The 14308-nt window shown below is 35.8% G+C and overlaps 1 protein-coding gene across 5 annotated transcripts; it reads right to left on the reverse strand.

Moving 5' to 3' along the window:
- Positions 1-523: 523 nt before the first annotated feature.
- LOC141690170 (diacylglycerol kinase 1-like) lies at positions 524-10258 on the reverse strand. Of its 5 annotated transcripts, none has more exons than XR_012562675.1 (9): positions 9952-10258; positions 7970-9451; positions 7045-7408; positions 6691-6767; positions 5932-6051; positions 4845-5009; positions 4260-4397; positions 1540-1877; positions 524-1022 (listed from the first exon to the last, which is right to left on the reverse strand). XR_012562675.1 is itself a non-coding variant. In XM_074494835.1 (8 exons), exons 2-8 carry the CDS (start codon positions 9125-9127, stop codon positions 1728-1730), a joined length of 2172 nt encoding a protein of 723 aa, XP_074350936.1. In that variant the 5' UTR covers positions 9128-9434; positions 9952-10258; the 3' UTR covers positions 1224-1727. The 5 variants fall into 5 exon arrangements, 2 of the variants coding, with proteins under 2 accessions (XP_074350936.1, XP_074350935.1); XR_012562674.1 differs by having other exon boundaries at positions 524-1066; XR_012562673.1 differs by lacking the exon at positions 524-1022 and adding an exon at positions 1224-1454.
- Between the last annotated feature and the right edge of the window lie 4050 nt (positions 10259-14308).

Raw genomic sequence — 14308 nt, forward strand, 5'->3', positions numbered from 1 at the left:
GGAAATTCCAACTTGGGCGTAATACCTAAAGCTCGAGAATTAGAATTACCTCCATTGAGAATGTTGCCATCAATTTTATGAAACTGTGATCCATTGTTATCACTACCGTCTCTCGGAACTTCTGTCGAACGGCTTGTAGACGTCTCTTTTAGATCACGAATCATCTTGATTAACTCATCGACCTTGCCATCATAATGTATCTCTTGATCTTCATTTCATTTTTCAACAACCTTTAGATGTTCTCTGATGTGATTGTTCATATTAACCGTTAATGTCTTAATTCCTTATTTGTGGCGCCAAAATTTCTCACTGAAATCTCAACTAACACCGAAAAGTCACCGGAACTGATTGCTCAGATATCATTAATACAAAATACTTTTACTAATCAACACAATCAACTAATACTTGTTACTATTGTAATTTATCACATATAAGAACAAACTAATAACCAAGAACTGATAAATAAAGAGAGAGATATAGAAATGTGGAAAGAGACCAGAGAAAGAGAGGGAGATTTGAGAAAGTTTGTTATTATACATAATCCTTTCACTGCATCTGAAATATATCCTTTATACAATTTTTAACAAAATTAACAACCCCTTTGAATGATTTTGATGCCTAAAATGTAAAGAAGTATATTTACAAAAATGCCCTTGTCAAACAAAAACAGCTAAACTCATAATTATCTTGACATCCAGATAATCCACCTAATTTATTGTTTGCATAGGCCGACCAATTATAAAAAAAAAATTGTATGGAATCACCTATTAGCCGTGGGGTAATGGACTAACGGTGCCGGGAAAGATTTAAAACATGAGGAACAGCGCCACTTTTATCGACCGACCGAGTACTGACAACAACATGAGACGATGATCATCTGAGAAGCTGCACCCTGTAAAGCAATCTACTCATACTTCTTCACATACGACATTTCACAGTGCCGGGGGAGACGTGTGCCTAAAAAAACACCACCCACTCGCTGTGCCAAGTGCCTCCAAATAACATTGACGGTGGTGGAAGATCTAATAAAGTCGAAGGGAAGAATAATAAGACAAATACACAATTCCTGTTAAACACACATGTGATGTCAGTAGACTTGACACCATGTTGCCAGTTGTGATTCAATAATTTTTTACAAACAATACATCAGATATTTTATTCCATGTTGTATATTTCATCGCATTACCATCTAAATTCATTCAATTAAAAGATTAAACAGTGACTAAAGAAGAAAGACAACTTTTCAAGTCATAATGGAGACTACCGTCAATTCTATAACATATTACAATTCACAAAAATTATCAGACTCCATATAACTATAAAATTTTGCAAATTAGATCGATCATGTGTCTGTATGATTTTGCAAAACATGCACTACTCAAAATCCGGAAATATCAAATTCTTCGCAACAAAAAAACCCCATCATATTCTTCCAGAGGTACAGTTACCACCACCTGAAGGATAAACATTATAGAAGCACTTCTATGACAAAAATTCACATATATAAACAAAATCAACAATAACAATACATATTCTTACCACGACGATTTTGTGGAAACTTTTTACTCAAAAACGGGCATCACAGTGATATTTCTTGATCATATTTGTAGTACAAACACATTTCGCCTATAAAGATGGGAAATGCTGTCGACAAACTGTACACACTGTTCCTTGGAGCAAGTAGTGCAACTAAATTAAGCTAATAAAGAGACGGAGAGGGTGAACATTTACGATAACTTCAGCGCCATCTCTTGAAGAAGAGCCCGCTTCTGTGCTGCAGTTATAACGTGATTTGTTTCAGCATTCTCCAGCACATCAGCAATAATTGCAGCAGCATGACCAAGAGGTTCTTCTGCTGCTCTCTTCAACATGAAAGCCTGTAAATAAATTTCATAAGATACCACAAACCAAGGAACCCAGTCGTTATTACAAGTTCTTTGCCCTACGAAGTTCTGCAAAGCGAGAAAAATTCTTACATCCTAATCACCTAACATGATGTCAATACATAGTACCATGTATCACAAGAAGGCTTGAATGACATCCATGTGTTAGCACCTGTCCAGTCCTTATATTTGTATATATATATATATAAAGAAACGAATTCTTTTATTGATAAACACACACAACTAGGTGATATTCGAGAGACCACCCACTCTCCACAAACACACATAAGTCAATCTTATTTCTTCCTTCCCCAAACATATAAATGGCTTCCCTATTTATAACCTCAACCTCTACTCACAATCCCTAAATTAAAGCTAAAATATTATTATTCCCACCAAATCCTCCCTTTGAAATCCATAACTGATTCACACACTAATTATTCAGATTTGTAACTGATTTAATAATTATCCTATTTATTATGTTTCCTAACATTACCGGCCGCCCAAACTTGAACCTTGTCCTCAAGGTTCAAATGAGAAAATAGTTTCATTCTTTCTTTTTCCTTTTCTTTCTAATCGAGAACCCCTGGCTCTCCGCCAATAATTTTCTAAATTCCTCCCAGTGACAAGAAGGCCGCTGACATTCCCCGCAATAGTCCAAGAACAAAAGATCATTTCTCGAGTATACTACAGAGTATACTACAGCCGACCAGACCTTCTTAGTTGGCATTGAGAGGTTTACTAATTCAAAATAATTGTCAAAATAACTTTCAGCCTTCAACGACCCACCTTCAAGTTTTAAGCCTTCGAATATGACTATTTCAAGTATTTGTGATAAAGAGTCCATAGATGAGTTTGGAGGCGATGAGACATCAAACAAACAAGTCTCTTGTTCTTTGTTGTTGTCACTATTAGAATTTAACGGAGTCTGCCCTAAAACCTCCAATATTGGTGGTTGCTGACGAGCCCTTTCATCTTCTTGAAATTTTCCAAAATCAATTTTTTGAAAATCTGATTTAAGCTCTCTGTCATTCGCTTGTATTCCATTCAGATTCTCCTCAATTTCGTGGACCGACTTCTTGGCCTGTTCCAAGTCTTGCGAATCTTCACGAGCAGGCGGAGATGGTCCAGTAGTCTTGTGACTATAGTTGTCCATTTTTGTAAGTATGGCAACCATACCTTCTTTGAGGAAAGAAATGTCATTTTGAAACTTTTCAATATCCAACTTCAAAAATTTTGCTTGCATCTTTATAAAAAAAAATTCCCCGGAAGTCGTCGATTCGATTTTCAACTTGTTTTGCACTTGTCGTTGCCCCAAGAACAGAGGTGCTCTGATACCACTGTTAGAACCTGTCCAGTCCTTATATTTGTATATATATATATATAAAGAAACGAATTCTTTTATTGATAAACACACACAACTAGGTGGTATTCGAGAGACCACCCACTCTCCACAAACACACATAAGTCAATCTTATTTCTTCCTTCCCCAAACATATAAATGGCTTCCCTATTTATAACCTCAACCTCTACTCACAATCCCTAAATTAAAGCTAAAATATTATTATTCCCACCAAATCCTCCCTTTGAAATCCATAACTGATTCACACACTAATTATTCAGATTTGTAACTGATTTAATAATTATCCTATTTATTATGTTTCCTAACACCATGCCTAGAAAATCCCGAGTTGAAATTCTCAGCAAAGGCATATTATAAGATTTTGGTCGTGATATGACTAGAAAATCCGCAGTTTGCTTCGGTTAAGTAATGAGATCTTTGTTGAGGGTGGGGGAGAACATTTTAAGAGGTGGAAGAAGGCTCATATTTATAATGATAAAATTTTCGTGATTAAAAAGAGAAAGGCGGCAAACAGAACAGTAGATTGATAACAAAAAGCGCAGTAATCACCATAGTGCTAACAGGAGAGTTTATCACAGGCTCACAGCCCATCAATATGCTTCATTAGATTTCACAGGTGAAATAAACTATAAGCTTTGGGGAGCAAGTTTAAGTTCACATTGGTATGTAGGCCAACACCTTGAGAAAGACTTCATTGTGGCCTATTTTGGAACAATGGACCCCTAAGAAAAACTGTTACAATTCATTTTTTTCATATTTATTCCCTATTTAAAGTGATTTATTTAACAATATGGTCTAAACCTTAATTCTGTTTCCTCTTGAAGTATTGAGATGACACTCCTTTGGTGGAACAGGAGTAATTTTCAATAAAGACCATTCCCTACATAGAACTAGTAAAAGTACTTCAAACTATTACCCTTTATGAAAACTACAAGAGTCGAGACTTCTGTTTAACCCAGTAGGAAGCGTAATCTGCCTTAAAAGCAAGAGTTCTAAAAAGAAAAAGAAGTAACCTGTCCATGATGAGATATGGTCAATGTACATGGTGACTGCAACCACGGCTCTCCATCAATTTGAACAGGCAATACAGCAAAAAGCTGAATTTTTATTGATTGCCCTTGTGCTAGTCTTCGTGCCCGAGATAGCCCTACCTGTATCACTTAAATCAGCATCAAAAAACCCTAAATAACATTCATCTAAAGTAAGCCCAAGTAAATTTAATAGCAATATAAGGTCCTTGGTCTGCAAATATTCAATTTCTATGTCTAATTTAACTACTATTAATTAGAATGTCATGTTTGTGTGACATTGCTATAGCTCGTAGAGCTCAATTAGTCTTCTAGAGTTTTGGTTTTTATTTAAATCCTTAAGGCCTCAAGTACCCACAGTATTCTGCTGCATGTATTACTGACCATACAATTAAAAGTTGCCCAATTTCTATTAAGACTTGCATATTCAGGTATAGCCGTTCGCATGGTCTTCCACATGTAGAGCAAAGTCAAGGCCTAAAACATAAAGTCATAATTTGAACAACACAGGAGGCATCTTAATTTTAAAGAGCCATATGTTCTCAGAAAAGTTTGGAAAGTGACCCTTACCTGAAGCTTTCCAAGATGCCAAGTTCCTGATATGCTAACGACCTCCAGAATCTTATCATGCATTGATTGAGGATCAAAATTATCATATGTTTCATCCTCATTTTGCCATAAATCTACTCCACCCATATAGCTTCCAATATTGGCAACAAGAACACCTTCTGCATCCTGCAGAGTTTGGAAGGAAACACATTTTAAAAAAAAATATACACAATAAACTTAATAGTTAATATCACAATTATAATTTCTAGCTCTTTAGCCAGCCCCAAAGAACGTGGTTGAAATATACATTAGCAATCAGACTAATCAACAGTAATAAATACTGCACACCAGAAAAAACTAAAAGGTATCACTTTTTAGATAGTCAAGGTCACATAAAAAATTTAAATACTTGAGGCCTCAAGGGTATCAGCTAGGCTAAGATGTACATATGACTTTGCAAACTCCAAATTGCAGATAACCTAAAATTTTTAAGATATTTAATTGAAATTACTCGAACATATTCTAGTACAAACAAATATTATTTTATGCCAACGGAGTGTTGGTGCAGTGGTTGAGCTCTTGTACCCCCTTGCGGAAGGTCAGGAGTTCGATCCCTGGCGTGTGCGTGTGTTATCAACTAGCAAAAAAAAAAATATAATTTAATCACTATCACATAATAAAGTACAATCTCTAGAGCAATAATCTCTAGAGCAATTACTAGAGAAATTCACTCACAAGTTTCCTAGTAACAAAATATCACATCTCCTTATCTATAAATAAATCCCTAAAACATAACCACCAAGTAAAATCATAACAAAGAAGGGGGTAAAAATCCTTTATTTTTCTCTACCATAATCCAGAATATTCTTAGTGATATAATTATATATAATATATTTTCAACTTTATAAAAATGACTAAATCAATTCCTAAATAATAACATAAGATAAACACAAATTAATATTTTAATTCCTTGCTCCACGTCACCAAGTCAGAAGCTTAAAAAAGTACATGCAAATAGAGACTGAGAAAAATGCAAAGCCGCTTTTAAAAACCTATATATAAATATTTAATTTATCATACTGAAAAATAAAACAGCAACTACACTTACTTCGGGAACCTCTACCTCCACACCATCCACTTCTACTCGAACTTGCCAAGGATAATCTGCAAACGTCCTATCCATAATACTCTTGGCGCCTTCTCTTGCATAAAGAACTTTATTCATAAACTGCAATTTTCATAAACTTCAGGTGCTGGATTCCCAATAAATTTTACAATTTAAATAAATCACCCTATATCGACAGCTGATGGAAAATCCTTGATACACAATAATTCTAGAATCAGAATAAATTACTGATGAAAGATGACCTAGATACTAACAGTTATAGCATTAGTTAATTTTATGACGTAATATAGAAACTGCTAATATTATGGTCTTTTTCCCTATTTGGTCTTTTCTTAATATGAACAAGATAATTAGAGGGACAAGAAAGGAGGTTTCTTAATATGAACAAGATAATTAGAGGGACAAGAAAGGAGGGGACAGTGAATAACAGAAAATTAATACAGACTGCAGAGAGTACAAGCTATAAGTCGATGCACAAACAATGATACAACAAATGATGTTCCTAAAGCAAATTTAAAGCAAACATCCACATAATTTACCATGGAAGCAAGATATACTTCGTTAGAAAGCGGGGGACGAAAAAATGAGGTGCTACAAGTACTCTCTCTACTGTGTAGAATACAACCATGAATATCATTTAATTGCCAAGCCTCTAAATTGCATCATCCTTGAAAAGATGAAATGGGAGTGAAATGGCTGTTTATGGATGGACACATATGGACATGCAGATGACTTTATAACCTGATTATAAAATTTCTCTGGATTCTCCTCTCTAAGATTGTGGATTTCCAGAGCAACCTTTGCATCGCATCCAACCCCTGTATTAATACAGGAAAAGATATAGTCATGATTTTCCATAGTTGCCAAGAACAAAAGTTTGCATAAGCTAATTAGTCAAAATAGACATACAAAAGCTAGACATGATTCTGAAGACATTTGTGTAATCCAAATTGCAAGGCAAATTCAGATTGAGAAAAAAACAACAAAAACAAACAAACTTTTGCCAAAGTCCATCTCTGTACAATATTTTGATCAATCACAAAAAAATCCTCATCAACACTTAATAGGTAACTAAGAATAATTTCATCAACTTACCAAGATAATTGTTCATAAACTTTGGAGATTGAAGCTGTTTCCCTTGTTGATTAATTGAAACTTTCCATCGATCTAGAATTGTTACTGCAGCATGTTCTATATGGTGTAACACTGTGCACAGCCCACCCTGTCTCTCCACTGAACCTAAACCTCCTCCCCAAGATAAAACTCGAGCCAAGTCATTTCCTGTTCCGGCAGGAAGAATAGCTACTGGAGGAGGAGACACAAAGTTTTGCTTATCTATGGCATCTAAAACCCATCCAACAGTGCCATCTCCTCCACATACAAGAATCCTGAAATGGGGCACTCTCCTAAAGAAAAATAGTCCAGCTTCAGGCCCTTGCGTTGAACTCAACTCGAAAACCTGTGTATTAATCTCGGGCAACTTAAGTCAAAAAAGGTAGGTGAACTTTGCAGAACAAGGGAATTAGTTTTATTGTATTTTCGAATCTAGCCAAAAATCATCTCAGATTTACAAGCCTAGAGTTTCTAGATTGATTTTATACTTAAACTTGAACCTTGAATAAATCATGCTTCACTTACCCGCTTTAGATATCCTCCCAGATTATATATATAGATAAAGATATGAATATATGGTCTTGTGATTTTTAGACACACACAAAACACCAATATCCACATATCCTTACATTAACAACTATCATAGTACTGAAATAAACAAATGGTGTATATCAAGTTTGCATATTAACTGGCTTCTAGGGAATTACTTACAATGTCCATGTACTATGGTTATCAATATTAGACATGAGAAATCACGTTCGAATATCTAATTTAGCTAGAGCCACAGAAGAGAAGTCTCCATCACAAGAAAAAATAGGAGATAAAAATATGCAACAGTTTTAAGTATCGCACATTCACTTCAAACAAAGATGGAAAGGGACAGCGTATTGCATATGAGCTAACTGACCTGAATAGGATTCAAAAGTAGATTTAAACGTAGCCTAAGTGAATCTCCTCGCTGGGCCCCGCTCTTCTTGTTGATGAAGACCAATAAAGGTCTCGCATCTGAGGGTAAATCACTTAACTCATATCGGTGTTTTAATCCAGCTAAGTGGAACTCATTTTTTTCATTAGTTGAAGAACTTCTCTTAAAACTTGGTTTTGATTCTAATTTTTTCACAACACTAACGTCTTGATTTTGATCCACACCCTCCACGCTAACAGTACCATTACCGTATTCCTCTGTTCCATGAGAACCATTTACGTTCTGATTGCTGTCACATGTACTTTCCGTTGATGAGTTGCCAATGCTGCCACTATTCCCTGTGTCAGCAGAGACTTCATTTCCATGCTTATACTTCTTACTTTGACTCCTAATACTAGCTCGAACAGTTGATGCAATTTCATTCGCCCCCTGAGTGATTGAACTTAATATCCCCCCCTGTAAACCCCTACTCACTTCCCTGACATATAGGGGTGATAAAATCAACCTTTTGAAGGGGCCCATATCACATATATTGCCTGTTTCGTTTAAGATGCTACCATGACAGTCGACATGTACCAACCGCTGACACCATAGGCAACACCATATAGGAGATCCTCCAAGGAAAGAACCACTGCAGGGCTCTTCGCAGTAACTGCAGAAAGAAGTCTCATCAGTCTGATCTGCAACTTCCGTCCACCGGACAGCCCACTGGTGCATCACATGCTCATATCCAGTCATGGACACACGTTTGCAATCTTTATGAGACTTGGAAGAACAACTAAGGTGAGATGCTGCACCACATATGCTACAGTAATGAATAAAACTGTCTGAAGCCGCTGGCCCAAGAGCTTGAGAGGCAGACATAGACTTCAAACATACACAGCATTTTAAGCTTTTCCCACGGGAGATAGATTCCAATATCCAAGCATGAGGAGCTACAGGTACCTTGCTCCTTGTCTTCGGGTTCTTCTTTGACCTGGCTATGGCTTTCATCCAACTTAGGTTGATATTTCTCCTCCATTGGAATGCGGTGTAGGCTATAGTGAGGACTCCAACAAGTCCAGCAATAAAGCAAGAAACATAGAAAAGACGTGATTCCAGCATATGAGATGGAAATCCAGGTTCTCGATCGTCGTCCATTCATTAAAAAAAAAAGGAAAAAGTTCCCCGCATTCACAAAGAACAGATGTACTCGATAAAAACCCCAACCTAAATATCCCTCTAATAACCCCGTTCAAGCTTTATATGCACAATAATCCTCGTGTAACAACTTTTTGCGCTGTTGTGAAAGCTGCTGTTTTGATTTCTTAACCAAATTTACATAAAGAACGTCATACGCATATTATCCATACAACTTTCAAATCCCGCAGTTCTCAATGTTTAATATTACAAAAAATCTGGAACTAAGTTTTAACTTAACGAATCAGATCAAAGACACTGCTCGCACCTGCGTAAATTTGAAAGCTGAAAAACTGTAATTAAAAACTTGAGACTAAAATTCGATAGATTACAGATTAAAAGTGTTGAGCATGAAGAAGAAAAAGCTAATAGAATGTTAAATGTGGTCCTAAGTAATAACTAGTATAAAGATCCTAACTACGTATATCATAATATGAATACGAGAAGTAACACAACTCGGAATTAGGTTATCGGAAACCAAACAATCATACTAATGAGCTTACATAAAACGTTGTAATAGTTGAAAAACTACAGATCTGTTCTTCAGTGTAAAATAACTAGATTTTTATTTTTTACAAAATTAAACAATTGATGAAAAAATAGTTTCTTGAACACTAAACAAACACTAAAAATAATGAGTTAGAAGCAATATCATCATACATGAGTTTTCATATTTTATGCCGACCATATAAATATACAGTTTAAACTGAAATTAAATTAATTAATCGAGCTTTTAAAAAGTAAAGTAAAATGAATAATTTAAATACAAGAAAAGAACAACATACGGGGGGATATCGGAGAATTGAGATCGGAGCGGTTACCAAAACCCTAGCGAGAGAGAGAGAGAGAGAGAATTCGTATATATATCGGTAAAATTAAAATAAAATAAATTTGGGGATGATTAATATGATTGTGTCGACAGAAAGAAAGATTCTCTGTGTTTGATGAGTTGTGGGGAATCTAGATTCTTCATTCACAGAGTGATGGCCGCGTTGTTTTCGCCAGGTACGCGTGCCACTGGAGACACATTATGACGTGGAAGGGAAGGTGGGACCATTGACGTACGCAAACGGCCTCCCACCGCTCACTGTCCTCCACATTTTTAGCGGCTTCATAAAAAAGTCATTTTAATACTACATTATCATTTTAGATTCTGATTTTATTGTTGTTTATTCCAAAAAAAATTTAGAACATACTTATTTTTTCGAAAATAAAAATAAAATGTCCCAAAATAATGAGTCTGAATGTGTCCCTTTTTATTCCATAATTACAAACTAGCTAGGTTCCATATCATAATTTATTTTTATGTTATTAATATGGAGGATTGAAAATACCCCACTTCTTTTTAGAATATATACGTGGACTCCTTTTTTTTCCTTTTCTTTTCTTTGATGTTATATGACTTTACTATTGTTAGTGTTGGTTATTTACTATTATATGGTGTTCTCGCTTTTGTGGAAGCGTTATCATGTTTTTTTCCTGATTTTACAGAAATTTTTGTGTATTTATTATAGGCCTACTAATATATATATATATATATATATATTGTTAAATCAGTCATTTTATTTCCATTTCTCGTTCTTATTTTGTTATAAAGTAGTATATATCTGCACATATCATACACGAATGGAGTGTATTAACAAGTATGTAAGATTATGGTTCTTATTCTGATAATCTTTTGAGCAAGTTGTGTTAGAAAATTGGATTTTAGATCATAATTTTATTATGTTCTTGATCATAATCCTAAAATCTAATGATTGGAAGTTGTTTCATGATATGTGAACTTAAACTTTCATATATGGTATTAAGAATTTTTCTTAATGAAATCCATATAGAATGTGACATGAAGTTAGCTTGAAAAAGTTTGAAAAAAGAGAGTGTATTTTTTGTCCCACATTGGAAATAATTAAAGGAGGTATAGGCTTTATATGGTATCACACACATGCGTAGTATACAACTACTAAGGTGTGTGATAGTCCATTGTGTTGTTGTGTGCTTCACGCTGTTGAGTGGTATTTATGACACTTTATTATGCTTTAATAAGCTTTGAATTGGTGTATCTGTACTCAAGTTGTTAAGTGTTTTAATGTGTTTTCTAGTGTTTTTGCATTTCAGGCACTATTTAGGTAATCAGGTGAATTAGCATTGTTTTGGTGCTAATTTGGTGTCCAGGTGGTGTTGAAATTAAAGATCGTGGAAAGTCGGCTCGAAGCAGCAAGATTTAAGAAGAAATCTGAGTTTTTCCCAAAAGGACGGCGCGCCCGCGCTGTGATAGCGCGCGCCCGCGCCGGGGTTCCAGAAATGCAGCGCGCCCGCGCGGCGCGGGTGCGCCGATGCCGAATTTCAGAATCCTGTTTCTACTACAATTCTAAAAGGGAAGGCTTCCAGATTGAGAAAAGCTCCTAAGCGCCTCAAGCCTTCTATTGAGGAAGCTCCATCTTTTGAGCTTAAGCCTTTACCTGAGCATTTGAGGTATGCGTTTTTAGGTGATGCATCTACTCTGCCTGTTATTATTGCATTTGACCTTTCAGGTAGTGATGAGGAAAAGTTTTTGAGGATTATGAGAGAGTTCAAGTCGGCAATTGGATGGACTATAGCAGATATCAAGGGGATCAACTCTTCTTATTGTATGCATAAAATTCTGCTAGAGGAAGGTAGCAAGCCTACAGTCGAGCAGCAAAGAAGACTTAATCCTATCATGAAGGAAGTAGTGAAGAAAGAAATTCTGAAGTGGCTAGATGTAGGGATCATCTATCCTATCTCTGACAGTTCATGGGTAAGCCCGGTTCAATGTGTGCCAAAGAAAGGTGGAATTACTGTGGTAGCAAATGAAAAGAATGAGTTTATTTTAGATATATTTGATAATGTCATGGCTAATATAATTTATGTTTAGATTTCAGATCTTACTTAACAGGACAAATCAGTACTTAACCGTTGATCAGTACTTATACTGGAAGTCAGTACTTAAGGATATCAGTACTTATATTATCAGGAGATAATCATCAGAAGTTAGATATCAGAACTTAAGTGCTGAAGGACGATCAGATAAGGACAGTAGCTGATTAAAGGAAAGAAGATTAAGATAAACATAAGAAGAGATATGCATGAAGAAGGAGTTCCGTGAAGAATGGAATACTTGGAAGAAAAGATATCTGATTGATATATTTTAGGAAGCAGAATTATATTCCATATCAATTAGCGATTATCTTGTAACTGTGTAGTATATAAACACAGACATAGGGTTTACACTAAAAGTGTTATCATATTCGAGAAGATTATTAATTGTAACCCTAGCAGCTCTCGTGATATTTGTTCATCACTGAGAGGTAACAGTTCCATACTGTAACAGAGTTTATTGTTTCAATAAAGTTTGTTTTCTGTTACTTAAGATATTAAAGTTCGATTTGATTGTATTATACACTGTATTCACCCCCTCTACAGTGCGTGTGACCTAACAAGTGGTATCAGAGCCTATCTGTTAACACACATACAGTTAAAGATCCAAACACAATCATGTCTGACACATAAACTCCAACTAAGCCTACCAAAACTGAGGAACCACCAAAGACGCAAATTCAGAGTTGGTATGAGACCATCAGAGTTCCCATACTGAGACCATCTGAATATCTCATATGGAAGGTGAGAATGACCATGTTCCTGGAAGCAACAGATCCAGAATACCTTGATAGAATCAAGGAAGGGCCTCACAAACCAACCAAGCTTGCTGTTACAGTTGCAGGTGAAGCAGCAAAGACTGTACCAAAGGAAAAGAGTGATTATACTGCTGAAGATATAACACCAATTGCTAAGGATGCTAAGGTACGACACTTACTGCATAGTGCCATTGATAATGTAATGTCAAACAGGGTAATCAAGTGCAAGACTGCTAAGGAGATATGGGATGCTCTGGAAACAAGATGTCAGGGAACTGACACAATTAAGAAGAACATGAAGACAATACTCACTCAAGAGTATGAACACTTTGACTTAAAGACTAATGAGTCATTGAATGATCTATATGATAGATTTGTCAAACTTTTGAATGATTTGTCATTGATTGATAAAGAGTATGATCTTGAAGATTCAAACCTTAAATTCCTGTTAGCTCTTCCTAAATATTGGGATTTGAAGGCAACAATAATAAGAGACAACTACAATCTTGATGAAACAACTCTTGATGAAATCTATGGAATGCTCAAGACTCATGAACTTGAGATGGAACAAAGAAGCAAGAGGAAAGGAGGAAAGTCAAGGACAGTTGCTCTTAAGGCTGAAGAAGAATCCCCCAAAGCAGCTTCCTCAAGGAAAGACAAGGGTAAAGCTCTTTTCATAAAGTATGATACCGAGTCATCAAGTTCTGAAAGTGATGATGACTCAGATTCTAAAAGCTTGCCTGAGACTGATGTTGATGAGGAGATGATGAAGTTGTGTGCTCTTATGGTGAAAGGAATCACAAAGATTGCATACAGGAAGTTCAGGAAGGGAAAGAAGTTTTCCAGGAAAGGCATAAGTTCTGATAAGAAGAATTTCAGAAGACCTGAAGGCAGAGGAGGAAAGTCTGACAGAGGAGATTATACCAATGTTAAATTCTATAACTGTGGTGAGAAAGGCCACATATCTCCTGATTGCAAGAAGGTAAAGGGTGACAAAGGCAAGGCTCTTGTCACAAAGCAGAAAAGATGGACAAACACCTCAGACTCTGAAAGTGAGGAGAACTATGCATTGATGGCAAATGCTGATAAAGAAAGTGCTGAGAGCAGTTCTGAAGCTGCTAAAACAAAGGTACCTCAGACTACTTATGCTTTTCATACTGATGATATTAATGAGTTGAGAAGATATCTTAAAACCATGTTTGTTAGTTATAGAGATCAAACTTTAACATGTGAAAGATTAACTTCTGAAAATCTTGCTTTTAAGAAAAGAAATGATTTCTTAGAAAAAGAGTTAGTCATGTTTCATCAAACTCAGAAGGATAGAGATGATGCTTTCTATGTTAGGGATGAAGTGCTAAAAATGAATGAATCTCTAAAAACTGAGTTAGAAAAGGAAAGAGAAATTATCAGGACTTGGACTAATTCTGGCAAAACAACTCAAAATTTGCTAAGTAGTGGAAACTGGAAAGAGGGCTTAGGTTATGGAGAG

This window comes from Apium graveolens, chromosome 10 (genome assembly GCF_009905375.1).
Source record: "Apium graveolens cultivar Ventura chromosome 10, ASM990537v1, whole genome shotgun sequence".
Taxonomy (NCBI): Eukaryota; Viridiplantae; Streptophyta; class Magnoliopsida; order Apiales; family Apiaceae; genus Apium; species Apium graveolens.